Consider the following 25,185-nt stretch of genomic DNA (forward strand, 5'->3'; position numbering starts at 1 on the left):
ACATGACTACACTATTCAAAAGATAGATTATGGTCTGTCTGGGAGGATTTAGAGTAGCTGACCTTTTGAATTAATGTTCATATAAGAAACTTGGCTTCATACCAAATTGGTGTTTTAGGTGAAAAAAAATTTTTGACAGATAAGAAAATGGAAGAAAAATGAATTGTGAATGATAAAATTACATAGTTCTACAAGTCACCCAATACTGAAGTTCTTCAGAAAAGGGATATACATTTGTCAGGTATACAGTTATGCACCAATAAGCATAAATATCCAATTTGAGATCAACAAAATATAAGACTATTTATGCTTTTATAAACCTTTTTTTGGTCCTTCTTCTCATACTTTTTATCTAACCTCAGCAAAAAATATAGTTGCACCTTTAGTTTAAAGGAAGATATTATCACTTCAGATGTAACTAAATAGAACATCAGGTAAATTAAAAAAAAATAAAGCATCAGGGTATGTACTTAACCTTTGTGTTCTATTTGTTGCACTAAGTTAAGGCAGTATTTAGATATAGAGGAGGACATTTTTCTACTGATGTTACAGTTGGAAAAAATACAAGGAGGTAACTTTATTTATTTATTTATTTAATTTCAGAGTATCTTGGGGGTACAAATGCTTTAGTTATGTAAATTGCCTTTGCACCGCCCAACAAGCGTGCCATCCCCCAGACAGCATGCACCAGGTCCCTTAGGTGTGGATTTACCCATTCCCTTCTACCTGCTCTTGATAGCTTTATTTTTAAAAGTTGAAAAACGCAAAGCTTTTGGAGAGTTTTTTCTATAGATACAACTGAGTGATGCAACTAAGTTTCAATTTTGATTTTCTTTATGTAATCTTAAAAATGGACTCTAGAGAATCACCAGAGATTCTATTATTTCTGAATCATAATATATCAAAAGATACAAAAGCTTATCCACCAATATCAACCCAGAACCTATTATTTTTATAGATTTTTTTTCCATTCTCTGTTTTCCTTGACTATAAAACCAGTGAGTGGACTAGGAAATGTTTGGTAATTAACCATATATTAAATAATTGTTAAGTCAGGGACTGTCTATATTGGTTTAGGATGAGACAGCAGAAATACCTCGAACCTTGGCTAGCATATTTTTTTTTTTTTTGAGACAAAGTCTCACTCTGTTTCCCTGGCTAGAGTGCAGTGGCATCATCTTAGGAGAGTGCAGTGGCATTATCAAAGCTCACTGCAACCTCAAATTCCTGGGCTCAAGCAATCCTCCTGTCTCAGCTTCTCCAGTAGCTGGGACTACAGGTGCAAGCGATCATGCCCAGCTAATTTTCTATTTTTTTGTAGAGATGGTGTCTTTCTCTTGCTCAGGCTGATCTTGAACTCCTGGCCTCAAGCAATCTTTCTGCCTCAGGCTCCCAAAGTACTAGGATTATAGGTGTGACACACCACGCTTGTCCCTTGAAGAGCTTTTGTAGGGATTTATAGTTTAGCCTGAAAGCAATTGGAAATACTATAGTTTTAAGCCAAATAGGTACATGGTCATGTTTATATTTTATAAATATTGGATGGAAGGGGCAAGTGTCATTAACACTATTGTGGTACTTTAGGCAAGCTATGCTAGTAGCTTGGATTGAGATGGTGACAGGAGAGCACACGATAGCCAAATATAGACAGATGAAGGTGAGTAAAAAGCAAAATAAGTTATATTAAATAATGGATTAGATATGAGGTGAGAGACAAAGTGGTGAAGTATAATTTGTAGGTTATTTTTGCTTGCACATTTGAATAGAAGGGGAACTTAGGAAGAGAAACAGTTTTGCAAGTGAAGATTAGAAGACTGGTTTGGGATACATTTTAGGAGACATTCAAGTCGGCATTAGATATTTGGTCCTCAAGCTTAAAGAAAAGAGCTCGTCTACAGATATAAATTTAACAGAATAAAATATAATAATAAATACAGTGACATTTTTAAGATTATGTTAGGTGGGAGAAAAGCATAGGACAGAAAGGGGAGTTACAAAAGAATATTGAGTGACACCAAACATCTAAATGAATATGAACTTCCAGAAGAGACTCAGGTGAATGATGACAAAGGGTATAGCAAAAACAAGAGTGTAGCAACCAAAACACCAGTGTCATAACGTGTTTCATGAAAGGTGTGATGGTTCTCGAGAAGGCAGGGGAAAAAGAGTTTACAAGCTAGTGGAAAAATTACTTTTAGATAGGAGTAATGGGATTAAACTAGATAGGAGTAAATTATTTTCCTATCTCTGTTATTAAAAATATTGAGGAGTTGATAGATTTTGTGTAGATACAGGTAGATCTGCAATTGTTTAATAAGATATTAAGGAATTTCTCATATTTTTATTTGTACCTTTTTTTAGTGCAGTAGGAAGCATGTTCATATATAGAAGATAGAAGTTTGGTGTAGGGAGCTTTGGAAGGAATGCAGATTTGAATCATTATTGCAAAACGTAGGAAAGTTATATGGATATGTTTTCCAAGTACCATTGATAAATATTCATACCTGATGGTATCAGTTGGCTTTGTAGTATAATCATCTGCAACATTTCTGGCTTTCCAGATGCAGATATTGGGAGAACAGATGGTTTTGTTCATTGAAGTTTAAAGTTTTGTAAGATAACTAAGATGAAAAAGAGAAAAGGGCCATAGAATCCACGTTATTGGAAAGAAAGTGAGTTTCTAAACTCACATAGTATTTATAACAGTGTCCAACATATTATAGGTTACCAATAAATATCAGTAGGAAGGGAAGTAGAGACAAAAAAATCATTGATGAGTAGGGAAATGGTAGATGTATGGATGGCTAGAGTTTCAGATAAAGCTGAAGAAGGGTATTAAAAATACTACTGATTGAATTAAAAATCTTAAAGGATAGGAGATTGTAGTAAAAATTTGGCACACTTAAATTAGTAGTTTTACAAATAAAGTAATTGTAAGAAATAACAAATCCATGCTGCAACCATATGCATCAGTTAGTGTTCATATTTGTAAGTAACGGAGACTGTCACTGGCTGAATCAAAAAGAGAAATTTATTGAAATCCACCAACATCTATTTGATGTTGAGGAGAGTGATGATGGTCTAGATGGATTATAGTAAAAGAACATTGTAAGTATAAGAGACTCAAAAAGCTAAGAAATCCAGTTATTGGTTGGTTTGCTCATGTGAATGTTGAACTCATCTAAGATGCTGGAATGAATTTGAATGGAGAAAAAAACTAACTATGACTGAAGGTGCTACAATCTTCAGTGACTTTGGGAGGAGGTGATATTTATGAGGTTGATAACAAAATAACAATGAGATAGCAATATAATCAAGTGCTTAACCCTCAAAATAACAGTATTTGATTTTAAAAAAATAGAATGTGAAGATATGGTAATAAAGTTCTGGAAGCTGTGATAGAAAAGTAGGATGTTTTCAAACATGAGATAATATGAGGCTTAAGCAAATTAAGAGACATTCCTGATAAACCTAAAGAGGAGGGAGTTATACTTGGGAAAAGAACCAGATTTCAATTGAAGCAAGGAGGTCAGGCATGGAATGTAGCATATTTAAGGAGTGGTAATACAGTAGCGTTGCTAGAATATTAAGAGGGTCAAGGGATTAGTCTGTAGGAGTGGTGTGGACAAGATAATGACAAGTCTATTAGGCATAGTATCTTAAATTGTATTCTCAAGGCAATGGATAATATAGAAGATATGATCCGATTAATGTGATTGATTTTTCTCATGGATTTTTGAAGATCTGAAGATAGGGAGTAAAGGGAGAGACATTTAGGATATCTATATGTAAGAGATAATGAAGAGCTGAGCTATTGTGATTGTCACTGGGAAGGCTGGACGGAAGTGGGCAAATTTGGGGAAAATATCAACAATAGTTGGTGACTACTCCGAGTTGATGGTCAATGAGAGGAATGCATTGGAAATAATCCTAGACTTCTGGCTATGATGTGCCACTAACTGAACTATGAAAATAAGACAAAGCTAATGATTTGGAGAAGAGGGTTGAGGAAAATGACAAAGAATCGAGGAGTAAACTTGTAAAATTTGAAATTCCTGAGGGGATATCCTATAATCACTTGTGAGACGCTTGCACTAGATAGAGAATTCATAGGTCTTCAGGGTGTAGTGGCAAGTTAATCAATGAGCATGAATGGGAATATCTAAGCAAGGAATTCAAGAGTGAGAGCATCAGAGGACCAAGGAGAGAGCTCTGGAGAATTCCACATGTAAGGATGAAGACTAATTACAGATTGTTCCTCTTTTAGGAATGGAAGTCTTCAGATAAGATAGTGATTAAAGGGTCAAATGTAAAATTTTCTGGCTTTCATTGCTTTCTCTTTAAGTCTCACGTACACACACACAGACACACATTAAAAATGAATAACCAGAATCACTCAAATACATATCTGAACTTTTGTTTACAGAAAATAAGACACCCAGCTATAATATTGTTGGATTTTTTTTTTTTTCCCCACTGAATGACCTACTTTCAATTTGGGGCCTGTAACATATGCTTGCTCAAGCTCTATGCTGTGTGAAATTGCCCTTTGAGATAGCTAAGTGTCCTGCCATGTTGTATAAATTGTAGGTATAAATGAATTTGGTACACCAAGTGAAGTCAGCTAGGATAAGGCATCTGGAAATAAGACCGTGAAGTTTGGCTCTTTCTTACTTCTTTAAGATCCTCAGCTGTGCACTCTTTTATGTGGTTAATACAAATAACTAAGATCATAAGTTTCCATGATCACACAGTTTTCTAGTATCTGCAGGTAGGCAATTTTCACAGCAAAATATATTTAGATAATGGATTTTAAAACAACAAAAAAAAGAAAGACAAAGGAAGTATGTTATTCATAAGTCAGTGTACCCAAAGGAGCTGCTTTTCTTTTCTTTTTTTTTATTTCAGTCAAATTTCTTTGCCCACCCACAAGACCTCACAGATGCAGAAATGACAGAATTTGCTTGCAGTCTGAGCAAATGTGCAATGGTATTGATGACTGCGGGGACAACTCAGATGAAGATCACTGTAGTGGTAAATGTGTTTAATACATAATTCAGCGACTGCTACAAGATACTATAATAATTTGTGCTCAAAAATTTAAAAAATATATTTTTTTCCGTGCATGTCTGAAGGTATTATGTTTAGGTACTTGCTCTTCTGACAGGGTATAAAAATAATCCATTAACATTTCATTTGCATAGTAGAATTGTGCGGCTTTATCCAGAGTCCTTACAAGGCCCTTTATTCCAGAAAATTCTAATCACATGAGAGAAACAACATAGTGATTTAAAAACGCTCCTTGTCAAAATAGTACCTTGAGGGGAGGAGGCTTACATAGATTGTTTTTCTGTGTACGCAATCCCTTTTTCACCATTCTGAAATTTGAAAAGCTTTTAACACAAATGGTTTTACTTAAATATGCAGCAAAATTATTTAAAGACAAAACTTGACCTCATTTGAGACATTTATATCACTTTAAGAAAAATCCCAAATATCCCACTTAGAGTGAATATTCAGATATTTTCCTGTAGAAATAAGGTGTTGCTCACTGTAGGGTAAATACAATGTCACTTTTCTAAAATCCAAAAATTTCGGAATTTTTTTTCATCTGGCCTCAGGAATTCAAATAAGGGATGTGGACCCATGTTTTTCATAGTACTTAGTAAAATCTTGAAGATATGATGTGCTCAATAAAGTTGCTTTGAGTCTGTGAAGCACTAATCTTTTTTAAATGACTCCATAGGTAAGCAGAAATACAAAGCAAGGCCTTGTAAAAAGGATGAGTTTGCCTGTAGTAATAAAAAATGTATTCCCATGGGCCTCCAGTGTGATCGACTGGATGACTGTGGAGACGGTTCAGATGAACAAGGCTGCAGAATACGTGAGTGTGGTTTCTGTTAAGCCAAGTACAGTGACACACAAGTCCAATTTCTGCTGAAACATGACTGAAACTTTCTTTACTATTGGATGGAAAGATTGCTCTTCAAAATGTGATTAAGAGATGCCTTCTTTTCTAAGCCTTTGCCAAAGCAACCTTAGAACATTACTTAAGTTAATTTCAGAAAATGTGAGGTAGATAAGGTTGATTTTGTAATGGGTATGCTTATTAGAGCTGAATCTGAGAATTCAATATTTAAATACAGACTTTGATGTCAGCAAATACTAAATTAGTATTTTTTTTTTTTTTTTTTTTTTTGAGACAGAGTCTCACTCTGTTGCCCAGGCTAGAGTGAGTGCCGTGGCGTCAGCCTTGCTCACAGCAACCTCAAACTCCTGAGCTCAAGGGATCCTCCTGTCTCAGCCTCCCGAGTAGCTGGGACTACAGGCATGCACCACCATGCCCGGCTAATTTTTTCTATATATATTTTTAGCTGTCCATATAATTTCTTTCTATTTTTAGTAGAGATGGGGTCTCGCTCTTGCTCAGGCTGGTCTCGAACTCCTGAGCTCAAACGATCCGCCCACCTCGGCCTCCCAGAGTGCTAGGATTACAGGCGTGAGCCACCGCGCCCGGCCTAAATTAGTATTTTTGAATTTCATAAACAATAATATTTGGTTGGGTGATGGTAAAAGTCTTAATAATGTATTCACTGTTTAAAAATTTTTAATTTATCTATTTCTGAGTTATTCTTATAGAAGACATTATTATTTTATTTAGAGTGCTCTGATACTTGAGTTATTAGATCCTGTTTGCTTACAATTTCATCTTTAACTAATTCTTGATGTTTGATTTTCCATAGTAAAGAAAAGTAATTAAATTTATAATCTTAAATTCAGATTGCTTATAAAACTCATAAAATACTTCCTATTTTGGGATCTTTTATTTTTTTCTCATTTATGCATCTAACTTGTTCCTCGTTGAATGATAAAACAATGTCTACCAGGATATGGCCACATATATCTAAACCATGGTATCATTCCACTGATGCATTTTAACTAATTGTAAAATATTTGAGTCAGTGGGGATTAATAATGGTTACAATTCTGATGACAAAAATCTCATGTTTCTCAAAAATATGATTTGCTTAAGTAACTTAGACATAATACAATGTTATCCCTACAATAATGTCCCTCTCATTTATATGTATTTTAAAATGTTTTCTTGAATGAGAGGTAAAGCAATGAAAGTGCAACAACTATGCTGCAAATGACAACTAATTCTTTGTCCTAAGAGTGTTGGCACCCATGACCAATCATTGGAGCATGTTGCATACTCAAATGTTTCTTCTCATATGTGTGTCCAGACTAAAAAAAAATTTAAAACTGTTGATTTAGCCTACGCACTTAAGTAATGCCCTTGATTGAGTTCATGAATATTAAGTTTAAGGGAGCAATAAATGCCCCAGTCTCCAGGCAGCTAATAGGAAATGCTTTGATTCTTAGAGAAAGATATAGTGCTCATGTATGGTAACCTTGTAAAGATACCCTGGCATTAGCATCACTGATTCTTAACTTCCTTTTAGAAAGTAGAGTAGCTTGACAACAGCTGCAAATATCAGCTATTGGCAGCTTGGTCTAAACTATATTTAATGTAAATAAGTTCAGTTTTTATCTACTTCTATACTTTTATAAGAAATGAGGGCTTATATGGAGAGAAGACCATATAAAAGAATTATCTGTGGAATAAGAAATATCATTTCAATTTTTTTTAAAAAAGTAAACTCCCATGTCAGGAATTAGAATTATATTAGTTTTGATTATATTTTTAAATCCTAGCTTCCACTGCATATACCTGTGAAGATAATGTGAATCCATGTGGAGATGATGCATATTGTAATCAAATAAAAACATCTGTTTTCTGTCGCTGTAAGCCTGGATTTCAGAGAAACATGAAAAACAGACAATGTGAAGGTAGAGTACATTTTCTCAACAGCTTGCTCTTAAATCTTTGGGCTATAAAAAGACTCCCAAGACTGCTAAATTGTGAGATGACAGGGGATTGATTTTCGTCAAAATGGTGTGTATCTATGGGATACCATTTCACTTATGAGAGTGGAAGTCTCTGGGGTCAAGAGCTTGTTTGTTTGTACAGCTAAGCTAACCATCACAGAGGCTACAAAGGCTTTTCTATGGCAAATTCAGACCTGCAGAATTTCAATTCTATTGTTACAATTCTGTTTTGAAATGCAAATGACAAAATTGCTGGTTCAGGAACTATTGGAGAATTAGATTCACTTCATAAAAGAGTATGTTTATGATGACCCATTTCTCTTGAGTGTGACATTTGCAATATTGGAATAGGTAATTCACATTTAGAGAACGGTGGGCTTTTGTCCTAACACCGTATTTTAAACAGTATTATAATGTGTCTTTAAAAATTCAAAGTCAGGATCTAAATAAATCTTTTTCAACTTGAGATCATTTAAAAAATGAGAGTGTAGAATAGCCAAAAATCTCATAGTAAGTCAGTCAATATAATTTACATCAGAGCTTTAACTATAGACCCGTGAAATACAGACCCACATGCACTCTCTGCAGTTTTCTCCCATAAAACTGATATTTGTAGTCTTGTTCATTTAATATTGTGATTAGAACCAAATCTACAATTGCTCAGTCTGACTTATCCAGGGTACTTTCAAGTCCTAAAATGCTTTCACCTACTAATTTGTTTTTGTACTTTTTTTTTTTTATTATATTCCTGCATAAAGAAAAATGATTTCATTATGTGTCAATCAAAATGAAATTATTTAAATAAATTAAGTATACTCACCCAAAAGGAGAAGAAGAATAGTCATATCATAGTTAGGTACATTTTGAGTTATATGCTTGTTTGGATTATTCATGACATTTTTTTTCTCCATTACTAGGAAGCACTGAAAGCTGACAACAGAAGTTTTCTCTTTCAATAAAATACAAACTATTTCTCACAACTACAGTATTTCTTTTCCCAGACACTGGCTACTAATTGTGTATAAATGTACACATGCCCCTATAATTTATGCAAGATTTTAATTCTAATACATTGATTTTCTAATATTTATTTATGAATAGTAGGCTCTGTTTCCTGTAGATTCTTACTAAATTTAGAAATTCTATTCTCAGAATTTTCTTAATTATATTGCACAGCAAATATAACCTGCAAGCTACAGTCTTCATTTAAAATTACTATGCATCCACTCTTTTTATACACTTTTGTTGTGCAAATGAGTAACTTCTGAACTCTAATAAAATTGGCATCTTTATTTAATAAATGAAGTTTTGATAGTAAAGAAAGTAATTTTAACTTGGTATAGAGGAGGGGAAATACATTACATGGATTTTGTAAACAAAAAAATTAAATTTGTGTGTGGCCTTCATTTATGTATCTCAAAAAATGCATGAGAAATTGCTCTTTGATGTTCAAGCCCAGAGGCTTCAATTGGAGTATCTAAAGGTGGCAAAAAATAAAATAAAATAAAATAAAATAAAATAAAAATCAAAGGGAATGGCAGAAGAGAAGTAAAAAGGGATTAACAGTTGCTGAGTGCCAGGCACTGTTGTGGGTACCAGGCGTGTGTGGGCTTCCTCCTTCCTCTTCAAAAGCTCATGGTCCTGGCCTTATCATAGAGATGAGAAGAAAATGGTGACCATTATGAGGACATGTGAGGGAGCAGAGATTTTATCAAATCATGCAGATTTTTGCTTATTTGGATTTCATACCAAACCATAGTAACAAATAACTCCCAGTTCCGTTGCAGGTGCTGGAAAAATCAGAAATATTTTTTGTAATTCTGATGGTTAAGTGCTGATAAGATGCATCTTGCTTTATCCTTATAAAATATTCATTAAAAACAAGTAAATACCTTTTTTTGCATCTCTTTTCCCTATATTTCAGTCAAACACAGAGATGAGTTGTCATGAGAATACTTAAGTTCTCCTTAGGCAAGGTATCATAGTGGAGAAAATAGAATCAGAAACCTGAGTTTAAGCTTTGGCATTGTTACTTACAAGTGTCACTAGGGGCCGGGCGCGGTGGCTCACGCCTGTAATCCTAGCACTCTGGGAGGCCGAGGTGGGCGGATCGTTTGAGCTCAGGAGTTCGAGACCAGCCTGAGCAAGAGCGAGACCCCATCTCTACTAAAAATAGAAAGAAATTATATGGACAGCTAAAAATATATATAGAAAAAATTAGCCGGGCATAGTGGCGCATGCCTGTAGTCCCAGCTACTCGGGAGGCTGAGACAGGAGGATCGCTTGAGCTCAGGAGCTTGAGGTTGCTGTGAGCTAGGCTGACGCCACGGCACTCACTCTAGCCTGGGCAACAAAGTGAGACTCTGTCTCAAAAAAAAAAAAAAACAAGTGTCACTAGGAAAGTCCTCATCTATAACATTGAGCCCTTACATTATTGTGTGCTAAACAAAAGATAGTTGTTATTACTGTGTTGATCCTTAAGTTTCCTAATTCAAGGGGAAAATTTATCTCTTAGAGTTATTATATAATTAGGGCAACTATAATTGATAAAAGGGACAGAGGAATTATGTTGGTTAAATGCAAAAGTAGTGGAGGAAGGGAGAGAGAAGGTAGGTAATTCACTAGAATCACCTGACCTAAATCCTGGCTTTGCTTAAGCTCTTAAATTGAGAGGCATATGCCAAGCCACAGAATGTTCCTTATGATTTATTTATTTATGCTTGTGATTTAGATGTATTTATTTCTATATAGGCACACAGATTTTTGTTTGTTTAATTCACATAGCCTCAATACAGCCCTTCCTTTTACATAGTCATATATATGAATCCAGAAGTGTGTTTGAGGTATACCCATGTGTTCATTCTCTGCCCGCCATTGTGTAAAACGTGGAAATAAAAAAGGAAGGCATCATAATTTATGCCCTCAAGAGACTGACAGTCAAGTAGGAGATATGAATATATGACCATATTTCTGAAATATAGTATGAGCAATGTTGTAAGAAAGAAATACCAGGAGAGCAAAAAGTGGAAAAACTTAAGGATGGATCATCCTTCCAAGACATTGTTGGAGACCAAGGAGGGCTTTACTTCAGGTGAATCTTAAGAGAGAAGCAGAAATTCTGTACGTAAATGTGGGCAAGGACAATATAGGACAAAGAAATAGCATATGACATGTGCAGAGGTCTGGAGGTAGGTAATGAGAAACAGGCTTAAAAGAGAACCTCAAAAGGTGTTTATCTGAGTGAATAAAAATACTAGAGAAGTTTAAAATGAGTATTTTAGTATTTTAAGGAATTAATATAGGTGATGTAGAAACGATGAAATTTTAGTGAAACTATTGTGAAAAAATTATGGCCCAAAAAATATAACACAGTAAGTGAAAGACTTAAGAGTTGAAAGAAGAATGAAGGATATAGGAATAAGAAGTTAAGAAAAGTAATTTTGCTTTTATTGAAACATGGAAAGAATGAGAGCGTGAATTGGGAGCATGATGATGCTATTTTGAGCTCTTCTTTTCCAGACCTTAATGAATGTTTGGTGTTTGGCACATGTTCTCAACAATGTATAAATGTGGAAGGATCATATAAATGTGTATGTGACCAGAATTTTCAAGAAAGAAATAACACCTGCATAGCAAAAGGTAAGGTTATAAGCATTATTGCAAATGCTATTATAATTTTGTTGTAAACATCTTATGGGGAAAATGTTTAAATTGAGTTTTAGCAATGGCTTCATTCTTAATAATGTAAAATGAATAACTTTTTTAATGCTGATTAAATTGGCCAGTTGGTTTGTTATCATTCTTAATCAATCAAATCTGGGATGGTTTATAGAAATGACTGTCAAATACATAGTTCCTCTTAAAATCACTTTGTGTTTGAAACAACTTATCGAAAGGGATAAAAGTTTAAAAGCCAATGTGAAAGAATATACGGTATCTCTCTTCATGGCCTTCTACAAGTTTTTCTAAGAAATTATTACACCATCAGGATAAAAATGAAAGGTTAGCATTATAAGGAGAATGCAATTTTGAGTAAGGATTTTAAAGGTTTTAAAGCAAAATTATGCTTTCAAATTTGGACCTCCTCACCAATATCATTGTTTAAAAAGATTAAATGACAAACATGGGTTTTGGGCTTTTGTAGGCATGGATTCTAATGCTCATATGTTTTTGCTAAATATTATAACTTCACTATTGTTAGCCACACGGTATGATTGGACATTGTTAATAATGTGGTTATTACCAGAGCAAAATAGCATGATAAGGGGACCAAGTGTGGGCTATGGTGTGAGATGTACTTGGATTTGAATCATAGCACTGCACCTTTTAGACTACGTGGTCTTGGGGAAGTCATTCAACTCTCTGAGCCTCAGTTCTTCATCTGTAAAATGGGGATACTAATACCTTCTTTCCCTGCTTGTTTTAAGAAGTGGGGATAAGTTGTGAAAGGCTTAACATAGTGTTTGACATATACAGTAAACATTCACTAAGTGACAGCTATTAAGACAATAGAGCTGAACTATACCCCACTGGGTATTGATATTATTTAATATTTAGTTGTAGAAACTATAGAGGCAATTCAATCCGCCTTTAGGGTTTGGTTAATAATTCAATTAACATTTTCAGAATTTGCTTTAGGGTTTTAATTATCAGTATGAAAATGACATTAGTATCCTATTGTAGGTGTCAATATTTTAGGGTGGAGTATTCTACCTAGCAGGATTCCAGATAATTTATAGATTATGGAACTTTTATGTAATCAATACTGGTATCTTTATATAATAAAAGTTAGCAAGCATTTAAGATAAATGGATACAGGAAGAAGAAGACTTCTCATATGTTAATTTTCATTTCTTAGTCTAAAGCAATGATCACTCAGGTGCATAATCTAAATGCTCAGAAACTTTGGAGGCTTGATGAGTATACAATATAGCATCTGAATATTGAGAATCAAAGCATTAGAACATAGTGTATTCAGACTTATGAAATAGTAATTCCTCTTCATAAAAAGGACATCTTCTACAAATACTTAATTTCTAATCATAAGGAAAACATTTCTCTAGAAAAACCTGTATCAATAAGTATTGTAAATGTTTAGATAAATGGGTATCAGAAATCATAAGTCATGAAGACTAACAGATAATATAAATTTGGTTGATTTTTGAGTAAGAAACTGTATTAAGAATAACAATTCAAGATAATTTAAAAGTACAATCATTGCTTTTACATTAGTTGAAATTTACTTTATTTTTGTATTTTATTATAATAATCTCCAGGCTCTGAAGATCAAGTTCTCTACATTGCTAATGACACTGATATCCTGGGTTTTATATATCCATTCAACTACAGTGGCGATCATCAACAAATTTCTCATATTGAACATAATTCAAGAATAACAGGCATGGATGTATATTATCAAAGAGATATGATTATTTGGAGTACTCAGTTTAATCCAGGCGGAATTTTCTACAAAAGGATCCATGGCAGAGAAAAAAGGCAAGCAAACAGTGGCTTGATTGTAAGTAAACAATATTGAATATCTAAAGTAAATAACATTGAATATTTAAAATGACATTGAAATATTTAAGGACTCCTGCTTTTTAAACAAAAATCTATCATAATATATAATCATCATAATTAATTAATATATTCAATTATTCTTCCCAATATTCTCCCCATACAGAAATAGAATATTTCCCTAGTCATTTATTCTCATAGCTGTATATAATTTATTTTAGTTGCATGATTTTATGTTTTTGTTTTAATGTATTTGCCTTAGATATATAGTATAAGAATGGTAATGAATGGTATCTAACATTTGCAGAACATTTTATATTTCTCAGTGCTTTATAACATGTTATGAACGTAAGCCTATTTCATCATAATATGAGCTTGGGAAACATCACTGTATTTTTATTTAGAAAGTGATGTAATGCTGGGAAAATGTTTCATTTTTAAGAAGATGAGAAATATACTTCTGTTCTAGGGCAAGAGAACAACTCAGTAGTGTAACCATTTCTTCTGACTCTTGATAACTATATTTCAGGGAACATCTAAGAGAGAAATATTGCTTGCTTTTTTATGATGGACATGTTGATTATCATGGTTATTCTTTTTGAGAAAAATAAACAAGAACATCTGTTGAGATTTGTGTTTGTAGGTTATCCCTTTTTGTTTTAAGGCGTGTCGAGTTATTGTGTATTTTATATTTTGAAATAACCTGGGAGGAAAATGTCAGATATATACTTATTTTTATGGGGCCTGGTTTGTTCTCATGCAAGCAGAGTCAAGTGCTATCACAGCAGGATGTAACTGAAGCTTTGCATTTAAAAAGAATCAAAGGTACCTATTGGAAAGTCCTCACTACTTTTTGTACTGGCATCTACCATAAAGACTTGAACTTTTAATACATAAATACTATTTGATGCAAATCTGAAACATATTTTAATTTTATCATAGTAGATAGCAATAAGCTGGTTTTTAAAAAAGTTATGTTAGCTTTCAAGTTCAGGTTTAGATTAAATTAACTGTGAGTGAAAATCCATATATCCCAGAGTTGTTTTTTAAGCCCTATTCCTAGCCCCTCACACAATGACTACCATTAACTTTCTTTAGCTCTACAGCAGAAGTCTGCTTTGCAAAAACATTGCTCTTATGATACCATTTTATAATGAATAAAGAATATATGCTGTGGAGTTACAGTGCCTGAGTTTAAATCTTGTTCCTCTTGCTTGCTAGCCTTTTAGCTCCTCTGTACACTCTATTTCAAGATGTTCTAGTGAGGATTATATCAATATATTAGTATATTAATTATATACTAAAATTAATTGCATATAATTATATATAACTAATAATTAACATACATTAATTATACATAACGTATACATTAGTGTTCAATATTCCTCAGCCCATAGGAAGTACTATTTAGATGCTCATTATTATTAATAACAATATGATGATGCTGTTTATTGTGATGATGTTGGTAATTATGATCACTAAGATGTTCTTCTGTGCTGCACATTATCACGTTACATATTATTTGCAACTTACTTGCCTGATTTTGTAGTTGCTAAAAATACTTATATCTTTAGTTAATTTTGATGTAATTTTTCAGGGGAAATTATTTGATTATATTTACTTTTGTGCTTGGAAAGATTGATAGTTCTTTAGAGAACAGAATTTATTGTAGATCAGAAGCCAAATTCATTCAATGTTTGATAATTAACTTTTCATTCTTATACACAAGAAGTATATGTACATATGTATTTTAATATTATAAAAATTTATTTATAGGTACATATTTTTACCATTTTTATTTTTAACCCCATTAATATGTTATAGAATCTTTCATATCTAATGTTAAAGCTGTTGATTAGCCTTATCTGAACAAGATATGAATTTTCCTTTACTCTTTTAATAATAGTGATGAATTGTGTCATACAACCCAGACTTGCTGTGTTTTTCCCCTCTCTTCTTAGACCTACCATGACTAACTAACAGCACTCACTAGGAAAAGTGGGTAACAGTAGGGGTACATTTTCTACCAAGGAGCCTCTTATAATTGACTAAATGTCATGATTGTAAGGTTGGAGAACCTCTCAGCTATGAGTTTTATCACTGCTCTAAGCCAAATTCCATAACAATTCTAGCCAATACATTATTAAAAAGAATATTTTAGGGCAATACTGATGAAGACAACTGTTTTAACGTTTCTTCCTAAAACTTTTTGTAATTCTGATATCTCAATATTATAAATGACTGAATAAATCTATTCTTACCAACTTAATTTAATGTATAATGTGAATGCTAGAGCAATTAACTTGAGAGATATGTCGTATCTCTGAGTCTCAGCTTTCTTATCTGAAAAACAACTACAGTATTGAAGTAGACAATTTCTAAAGTCCTGTTCAGATAATAAATATACATGATTACCAAAAGATGTGTGACATGTTATATATCTATCTACTTATTACCTGGACAGTTTGCATTTATTCCTCTGAAATCTATCTTGTGTATAAAGAATTGATTTTCTACCCTTATGAATTACTCTGCCATGTGAAGCATTTGCTCTCCTAACAATAACCAGCTAGTCATCCCTTAGTTTAATGAGCGTGGAACTTCATCTTCTAAGTTTTGACACAAATATTAAATAATACTGACTGAGACCTCCCCACTCCTTGGAAAAAATCCTCAAGAATTTTCCCTGGGCTGATTATGGCATATTGATTTCTATCTCTGAATCAATAGGCAAAGGAGAATAAAATACACAAGCTATGGATACTTTAGTTATAACCCCATTATCAATGAGCCAATTGGTAGAAGTTAGCCAGGTGATAACATGATGTCTTGAAAGCATATTCATACATACTGAAAATATTGTAAAATTTTTATCTCTGTAAAGGGTAGGAAGTATGTTGTATTAAAAATCAGAAGAGTGGCTGGGAGTGGTGGCTCACGCCTGTAATCCTAGCACTCTGGGAGGCCGATGTGGGCGGATCGTTTTAACTCAGGAGTTCGAGACCAGCCTGAGCAAGAGCAAGACCCTGTCTCTACTAAAAATAGAAAGAAATTAGCTGGACAACCAAAAATATATATAAAAAATTAGCCGGGCATGGTGGCACATGCTTGTAGTCTCAGCTACTCGGGAGGCTGAGATAGTAGGATTGCTGGAGCCCAGGAGTTTGAGGTTGCTGTGAGCTAGGCTGATGCCATGGCACTCTAGCTCGGACAATAGAGTGAGACTCTGTCTCAAAAAAAAATAAAAATAAAATAAAAAAATAAAAATTAAAAATTAAAAAAATAAAAATAAAAATCAGAAGAGTATTATTCAGAAAACTAAATGTTAACTGAAGTCCATCCCAAAGGAAGGTAATTTTCAATAGGATCTCTCTATTTTTGAAAATTGTAAAGGGACTACTCTGTAATCTATAAAAATGGTTGGAATACTAATTATAATTACAAATTTACATTTCAAATGCATACTAAGTTATTTATAGTTAGAAATGCTTATGATTTTCTAACCCCCAGGGCTATACAAAATGGATGGATATTTTTTCCTTTAAGAAAATTAAATAATTTAAAACTTAAAAGGCTGACATGATTTAATCTACATGTAAAGCATAATGAGACTTCTGAATTTGAATTTTAGCAGTCAGAACACAATATGATAGCATTATGCAACAATTGTACATATTTTCTGGCAATTTATCATTTCTAGTATGAAATGCTGTATAGAAAAGTAAGTATAATGCATGATGGCAAGTACTATAAAGTGGGTCAATGTTTGGAAAAATTCAAATATCTTTAAAAGTACAGATTATATTTTTTTGCCACTAAAGAGCTAAATATTACTAAGCAAAACAAATGCTCAGGCTGATCCTGACTTACTTGATTTTGAGAAGGGAATATAAGTATCATTTTTGCATACTCTCTTTTAGAGAATGTTCAGGATAAGCATTATAATTTTATTCATTAATAATTATATCTTTACCTCAAGAAAGTACTGATTTGTGTACATTGATTTTTGCATCCTGAGACTTTGCTGAATTCATTTTTAAATTCCAGGAGTTTCTTGGTTGCATCTTTGGGGTTTTGTAGATATAATGTCGTATTGTCAGCAAAGAGTGGAAATTGGACCACTTCTGCCCCTGATTTCCTGCTCTTATCTCATTGCTCTGGCAAGGACTTCCAGCACTGTGTTGAATAGAAGTGGAGATAGTGAGCAACCTTGTCTAGTTCCAGTTCTAAGTGGGAATGCTTTCAATTTTTCCACATTCAGTATTATGTTGGCTATGGGTTTATCATATATGGCTTTAATAATTTTGAAGTATGACCCATCTATGCCTATTTTGTTAAGAGTTTTTATTGTACAAGTGTGTTGAATTTTGTCAGATGATTTTGCTGCTTCTTTTGAGAGAATCACATGGTTTTTGTTCTTGCTTTTATTTATATGGTGAATTACATTTATAGATTTAAGTATGTTCAACCATCCTTGTATTTCTGGAATGAAGCCCACCTGGTCATGATGAATTATTTTTTTGACGTGCATTTGAAGGAATCTTATCCCAGAGATTTTGATAGTCTTTCTTTCCATTGTCATTCAATTCAAGAATTTTTTTTTATTTTATCATTGACCCAAAGATCATTCAGCAGTAGGTTGTTTAATTTGTGTGTACTTTTATAGTTTTGAGAAGTGCCCTTGGAATTGATTGCTAGTTTTATTCAAGTGTGATATGAGAAAATACATGGTGTGCATTTGATTCTTTTCAATTTTCTGAGACATGTTTTGCAGCCTAACATATCATCTATCTTGGAAAATATTCCCTGTGCTGATGAGGAGAATTCATATTGTGCATTTGGGAGTAGAATGCTATGCAAACATCTGTTGGGCCCATGTTTTCTACAGTCTCATTTTAGTCCATTGTTTCTTTGTTGAATTTTGCCTTGATGATCTGTCTACTTCTGTCAGTGGAGTGTTGAAGTCTTCCACTATTATTATGTTGCTGTTTATTTCATTTCTTAGGTGTAATAGTATTTGTTTTATGAATCTGGGAGCCACAATGTTGGATACATATATACTTAGGACTGTTATATGTTCTTTTTGAATTTATTACTTTATCATTATATAATATCATCTTTGTCTTTTTTACTGTTACTGATTTAAATTATATTTGATATGATATGGGAATAGCTACTCCTTCTTGCTTTTGGTTTCCATTTGTGTGGAATAGATTTTTCTATCCCTTTACCTTGAATCTATTTTGGTTTTTATGAGTTAAATGGGTTTCTTGAATGCAATGGATATTTGAGCTGTGTTTTTTTATCCATTCCATCAATATATATCATTTAAGTGTGGCATGTAGACAGTTGACATTCAATGTTAATTTTCATAAATGTGAAACTGTTCCAGCCAACATGTTGATTGTTACCTAGTTACTTTGTATTCTCCCTTGTGTTACTGTTTCATAAGAGATACTAGTTTTTACTTACTAGTGTTTTTACACATATAAGCATCAACCATTCTTTTTGGTGTTTAGAGCACTTTTGAGCATTTTTTTTAGGGCATGTCTAGTGTTGACAAATTTCCTTAGTGTTTGCTTTTCTGGGAAAGATTTTATTTCTTCTTCATTTATGAAACTTATTTTTTCAGTATGCAATATTCTTGGATGACAGTTATTCTGTTTAAGAATACTAAAGATGGGACCCCAATCCCATCTGGTTTGTAAGGTTTCTACTGAGGAGTCTGCTTTTAGTCTGATGGGATTTCCTTTCTAAGTTACTTGATGGTTTCCTCTCACACCCTGTAGGATTTTTTCTTTCACTTTCTCCTGACCAAACCAATGACTCTGTACTTTGGTGACATCCTATTTGCAATGAATATTCCAGGAGTTCATTGACCTTCTTGTATCTGGATTTCTAAATCTCTAGCAATACCAGGGAAGTTTTCCTCCAATATTTGTTCAAATAAGTTTTCCTTGCTTTTTTTTTTCCTTCTCTCTCTCAGGGATACCAATGATTTATATATGTAAGCATTTTACATAATGCCATATTTCTCACAGACTTTGTTCATTTTCCTCTGTTCTTTTTTCTTTATATTTTACTTATGGGTTAATTCAAAAGTCTTGTCTTCAAGTTGTGAAAATCTATCCTCTTTTAGTTTGATTTTAAAATTTTCCTTTGTATTTTGAAATTCCCTAAATGACTCTTTCATTTCCAGAAGTTCTGTTATTTTTTCTAAAATAACTCTAATGAATTTTTCATTCATGTCCTGAATTATTTTTTCTTTGTATTGTTTTTTCTTTGCATTGCTTTTCAACTTCATCACTGATTCCATTGAGCTTACTTGCAATTCATATTTTGAATTCCATATCTGACATTTCAAAGATTTACTTTTGATTTTAGTCCATTAATGGAAAGCTAGTGTGATCCTTTGGAGGTGTTGAAGGAGCCTGTTTTTTTATGTTGCCAATATTCTTGTGCTGGTTCCTTGTCATCATGAACCTTTTCCCTCAGCACAAAACAGATAGGTTTGTAGTTCACACATTCTTCTCTGCTGGGAACTCTGATGCTCAGTGTAAAGAGGAAGAGGTATACTGCCTTTCAGCTGCTCCATGTAGGTACACACTGTGTTGTTGATGGCAATTAGCATCAGTTGGACCTCAGACCTCTGGGAGAGTGTTCAGGTGGAAAATGTTAGGCAATCCCCAGTGTCCTGGCCCTTGGATTGTGTGCTTCAGTCCTGGGGGGAACCAGATCAAGATCAGGCTTGCAAACTTTCCCTCAAACTTTTCTAAGTTCAGGCACAGCTGTAATACTTAGGGATGGGGCGATCTCCTGCTCTGGATGAATGCTCAGGCAAGAGAATAGTGGATGCACTGTGAGCCTGTGACAGGAAGTATGGGCCCCTTTTGATGAGATTAGCAGAGGCAGTCAGCTGTAGGAAGCACAAGCTGCTTATTCCTCCCTCTCCTAGTAATGACAGTGATCTCTCTGTTCTTAGAGGACACAAGAGCACCCAGATGACATCTCCCACCCTGGTCCAGCTATAGCAGAGGTAGTGGAGGCAGCTCAGCCTGCTGTGTGCAAGGCTACCAGGCTGGCTGTGGGCTGTGGCTGAAATGCTCCAGCAGGGGAGGGGTTGTGCCAGGGAGAGTAGGCTCCTCTCAGAACCGACAGGTAGCTCACGGAGAGGACTACTAGCCCGAATCTCCCTCAGGGGATGCAGTAGCTTTTGTTCTCTGGCACTCAAAAGCACTTGCCCAGGCTTTTTAGAGGGAAAGGAATGAGCCCCAAGCTCTGTGTAATCCTGGGTGCGATGACAGGTGCTCTGTCAGAGGCAGGGCAGCTACTCCCGGGTTCCCTTACTTAATAATCACCCATGGAACCCTCACCAGTCCTGAGTGGAAATAGTCATGGCTGCCTCAGCAGCAGTGGGCAGTGGGGGGGCAGGGAGGAGGATAAGGCCTCAAATGGTGGGGAGCTGGTGCCCTGGTCCCCTTTGTCCTAAGGGTGACGTCTGGTGTGTGGCTCTCTGCTCTATGCTATAGTGGCTTATCCTGAATGCCCAAGCTCTGGGAGACCCAGAGTTCCCTGGGACCCACTGGTCTCTCAAGGCTATTGTGGTCTGAGTGGGTGCTGGGGAGCATTGACTGTAGGTCCAGTGATGTAGCGACCCAGTGGCTGAGAGTCCCAGGTTGGGAACACTGCAAGAACATAGGAAGAGAAATGAGCTGAACCCTCTGTGCAGAACCCAGGCCCAGTAAGCAGAGGACTATTGGGGATGTGCCTGCCCCATGCCCCACAAGCCTAGATCTGTCCGTCCTGCAGTTCACCTGCACCAAAGGCTCATGTTTGGGAGCATAGGTGGCTATGTCTGCACCATTGGGTGGTTAGAGATGGGGAGGTTGCCATCTTCATACCCCTTCCCCTGCTCTGGTGCTGCTGCTTCTCTGGGGTGAAGACACTCTCCTATCCTATGGTCTCCTCTCTGCACTTGCGTCTCCCACTAGGAGGGGTACAGACCCCTTTGGATCACAAGTCAAGCATTTTTGGTGCAGGAGAGTGGGCTCTCTGCCTCCTACTGTCTTAAAAGGCATTCGTGTTGCTTCCCAGTCCCCTTGGGGCAGTCTGCCCTATGGGTGAGAACTCTAGGAACAGTGCTGCTCTCCTGCTTCTCCGCATTCCCCTGTGGTTGTCACAGTCCAGGCAGGCTCTGGAAAATGTTAACATACAGGGACAGGCTAACCACCAGACCACTGCTGAAAGTGCAGGCAGGGGCAGGGTGGGCCCATATCAGCAGTGGCAGCTCCAGTAGGTGGCTGTGTGGGTTTATTGGCACCTGGGTCCTGAAGCAGCTGCTGCAGCAGGGGTGGTGAGGTGGGCCCCTCGGTGGTGGCAGAGGAGGCACGGGGCTATGAAGGTTTGCTTATGCCTGGCTCTGGCAACAGCAGCAGCAGCAGCACCAGCAGCAGCAATTGCAACAGCAGAGTGGGCCTCTCTTAGCAGTGGCAGTGGATGTGGGTGGCTGTGGGGGTTTGCTCATGCCTGGGTCCCACAGCAACAGCAGCAGTGGCAGTGGTAGAGGTGACAGTATTTGTCCTTAGGATGCCTGAAAGCACCTGGCCTCCCTGTTCCCCCCATGGCCTGGCAGTGGTGATGAGGAGATGGCAGTGGTGGTATTGGCTCCCAGACAGCCACAGCATTCTGGGCTCTCAGAACAGTAGCACTGGCTTCATTGCTCAGGGCTCCAAAGCCTGTGGGATCCCACTGTGCCCCCTCTTCAGAGCAATGCCACCGCACTAGGCACCTCTCTTTGTTAGCCTGGTGGCCTATGAGGATAGAAGGTGCTTCCCATAGCTAGGACTGTAAAGTCCATGAAAGGAGTGTGGAGCCCCAGGGGCCTCTGACTTACCCCTTTCCAATGTGATGAGTCTCCTGGCTACCTCTGAGCAGTCTGCCTTACTTTCATCTTCTGTCTCCTTTGCTTCGGTGCCTTCAGTCATTTCTTTGTTGAACCCCAGTGCTTTCTCTTAGATAATCTATCTGAAGGTGAATATCTACTTGATACTCTGGATCCTCTCCATGGGAAAGGCCTGTGTAAGCTGCATCTAGTCACCATCTTGGACCCTGAGAAATATCATTCTTTTTTGTTCTGTTTTGCTATTGAAAATAATGCTTTAATGGTTGTCTTTAAGCGCAAGTGTAATTGAAGCCTAAAATAGACACTCTATACATTCTACTTAGTGAAAGTGTGAGATTAAAGAATATTCAGACTTAATTTTGAATAAGTACTTTCAGATCACCTTCATGAAGACTACATTTTTTAAGTGATCAGCCATATATGAGTCTAAACTTTTCTCAACCCATTGAAAAAACTCTACTTTTCCCAGAGGTCTCTTTATGAACTACGCTCATTTTTTTAAAAGTGTTTTATTTTCCATGAGATATTTTATGCACTATTTATATACGATAAATACTGAGATTTTGTAACACACAAGTGCACATACATACACAGTTCCTTCTAATGAATTTACTTTGTTTATGTTGGTTTTGCCATATACAAGATTTACTTTTTATGTAGTCTGATCTGATTGTCTTCTCTTTCAATGCTTTTGGGCATCACATCATAGATCTTTCATCCAACTCATGTAAATATTTTCCGTTCTTTCTTTTAATACTTTTTAAACTTTTTTTTTACATGTAAGTTACTGATCTGTCTGAATGAATATGTGTATATGGTTTGATGTAAGGATTTAACTTCCATCTTAAATATCACAGTCTTTCATTTCTCTAGTGATTGAGTTGACGTTTTTATTTTTCTACAATACTAAAGTCTTAAAAATATGTGTGTGTGTGTAGTCCCCATTCAATTCTTTTAACTTTTTTGAGTATCTGTGCCCCATTAACATATTTTAAAAATGTATTATAGAATTTTAGCATATTTTAACTGTCATATGATAGATTCCACTGTCGTATTTCTTCATTTAAAAAATTATTTGATATTCTTGCATATTTTCATTTCTAAAATTCATTAAAGAATATGATTAGAGGAATAAAAACATTAGAATTAGATTGAGATTACATTGCATTTACAGAATAATTTGTGAGAAGTCTTATTTTATGAAATCACTACAATAGAGTTCCCAATAATGAATCATTCTAGTCTTCTGGGAGTTATAGTACATCATACATTATTAGCCTTACCTAAATAGTAAATATTTTTATAACCATACTAAGAAATATATGGTTTTTCTCAAAAGTTTAATTTGTTTTTTGCTGTGGCAAATAGTGAAATATTGGCTAACAGGAAATTGTGAGTATGTGTTTTTTCTCAAATCTTAGAGAATGAAGTTGTTATATGTACTATGGGAGTTGGAAAAAATAAGAATGGATTTCATGTGGGAAAATGAATTCACAAATAAATATTTATATTATGTTTATATAAATATTCATGAATTGAGTTGGTGCTTTTCAGTGTGTGTGCTGCTGCCTGAGTGTTACCATAATGCTTTTTACACTCACGGTTTCCAGTAATCAGTATATTGAAAATTTATCCTGCTTCTATTGGAAACTTCTTTTCTAGTAGAAATATATTAAAGTAACTCTTAATATGAAATCATAACATACTCTAAAGGTTGCAATGTCAGTGAAATGCCACTGGTTGGCCTTAAAGTTAATAGTGTGTTAGGATGAAGGAGAGACATCTCATAGGCCTTAAACATTAGTTTTCTCAACAGGCACTAAATAAAATAAAACAATTTCAACATAATGTGAAGCAGATAAATAAAATAAAATTAAAAATTATTTAAGGAAATTCATGTTTTTGAATTACCGTATAATCTTGAGAAGTATTTAAATGTAACAATAATATATATACCTACTTAACAAAACATTCAAATAGCAAAAAAGTACATATGGTGAAAAGTTAATATCTCTTGCATCTCCACAAACTCAGTATTCTTGTGCCAAAACTTCCTTCTTAATGGCAGTCTCTCTTCTGGTTTTTGTGTGCATCTTTACAGAAGTAGATCCATATACATGAGTAGTTCATATTTTACATGCAGGAAACATACCAGGTATAATGTATTATGTTTGTTTTCTTCCACTTAATTTGTCTTAAATAATGGAAAATATATCTGGTCAAATTATTGATGAGCTCATTATCAAAATTATAATGGGAGATTATGGTCTAACAGCAAAACACATGAATATATAGTTTTTTTTTTACTATAACTGCTACACATTCATTTTATCAAATTTATATTCATTTTCTGTTGGCTTTAATCATATTATTTTAGTTTAATGAAGATGGAGACTTTGATAAGCTTTCCTTCCCTTTCCTTCCTTCCTTCCTTCCTTCCTTTCTCCCTCCCTCCCCCTTCCTTCCTTCCTTCCTTCCTTTCTCTCTTTCTTTCTTTTGCTTTTGCTTTCTTTCTTTCTTTCTTTCCTTTTTCTTTCTTCCTCTTTCTTTCTTCCTTTCTTTCTTCTTTCTTTCTCTTCTTTTCTTTTTTTCTTAATTTCAGAATATTATGAGGGTACAAACATTTTGGTTACATATAATGCCTTTGCCTTGCCCAAGCCAGAGCTACAAGCATGCCCATCCCCTAGACAGTGGGCTCCACACCCATTAACTGTGAGTTTATCCATCCCTACCACCCCCTCCCACCCACCCAGCACTCAATGAATATACATCCAGGTGAGCACCTAAGTGTTGATTAGTTACTACCAATTTGATAGCACGTACATGTGGTGCTTGTTTTTACATTCTTGTGATACTTCACTTTGAAGGTTGGA

The 25,185-nt window shown here is 35.1% G+C and overlaps 1 protein-coding gene across 2 annotated transcripts in view; it reads left to right on the forward strand.

Annotated features, from left to right (window-relative positions):
- Positions 1–25,185, forward strand: part of LRP1B (LDL receptor related protein 1B) — a 1,768,615-nt gene that overhangs the window by 1,630,959 nt on the left and 112,471 nt on the right. The window contains exons 73-77 of one of the 2 annotated variants that reach the window (XM_069473041.1): positions 4,909–5,034; positions 5,747–5,884; positions 7,720–7,854; positions 11,413–11,532; positions 13,170–13,411. In XM_069473041.1, coding sequence (XP_069329142.1) covers positions 4,909–5,034; positions 5,747–5,884; positions 7,720–7,854; positions 11,413–11,532; positions 13,170–13,411 — 761 coding nt within the window. Of the gene's footprint in view, positions 1–4,908; positions 5,043–5,746; positions 5,885–7,719; positions 7,855–11,412; positions 11,533–13,169; positions 13,412–25,185 lie in introns of both variants that reach the window. The other variant, XM_069473049.1, reaches the window with a different exon arrangement.

The sequence above is a fragment of the Eulemur rufifrons genome, chromosome 1 (genome assembly GCF_041146395.1).
Source record: "Eulemur rufifrons isolate Redbay chromosome 1, OSU_ERuf_1, whole genome shotgun sequence".
Lineage (NCBI taxonomy): Eukaryota > Metazoa > Chordata > Mammalia > Primates > Lemuridae > Eulemur > Eulemur rufifrons.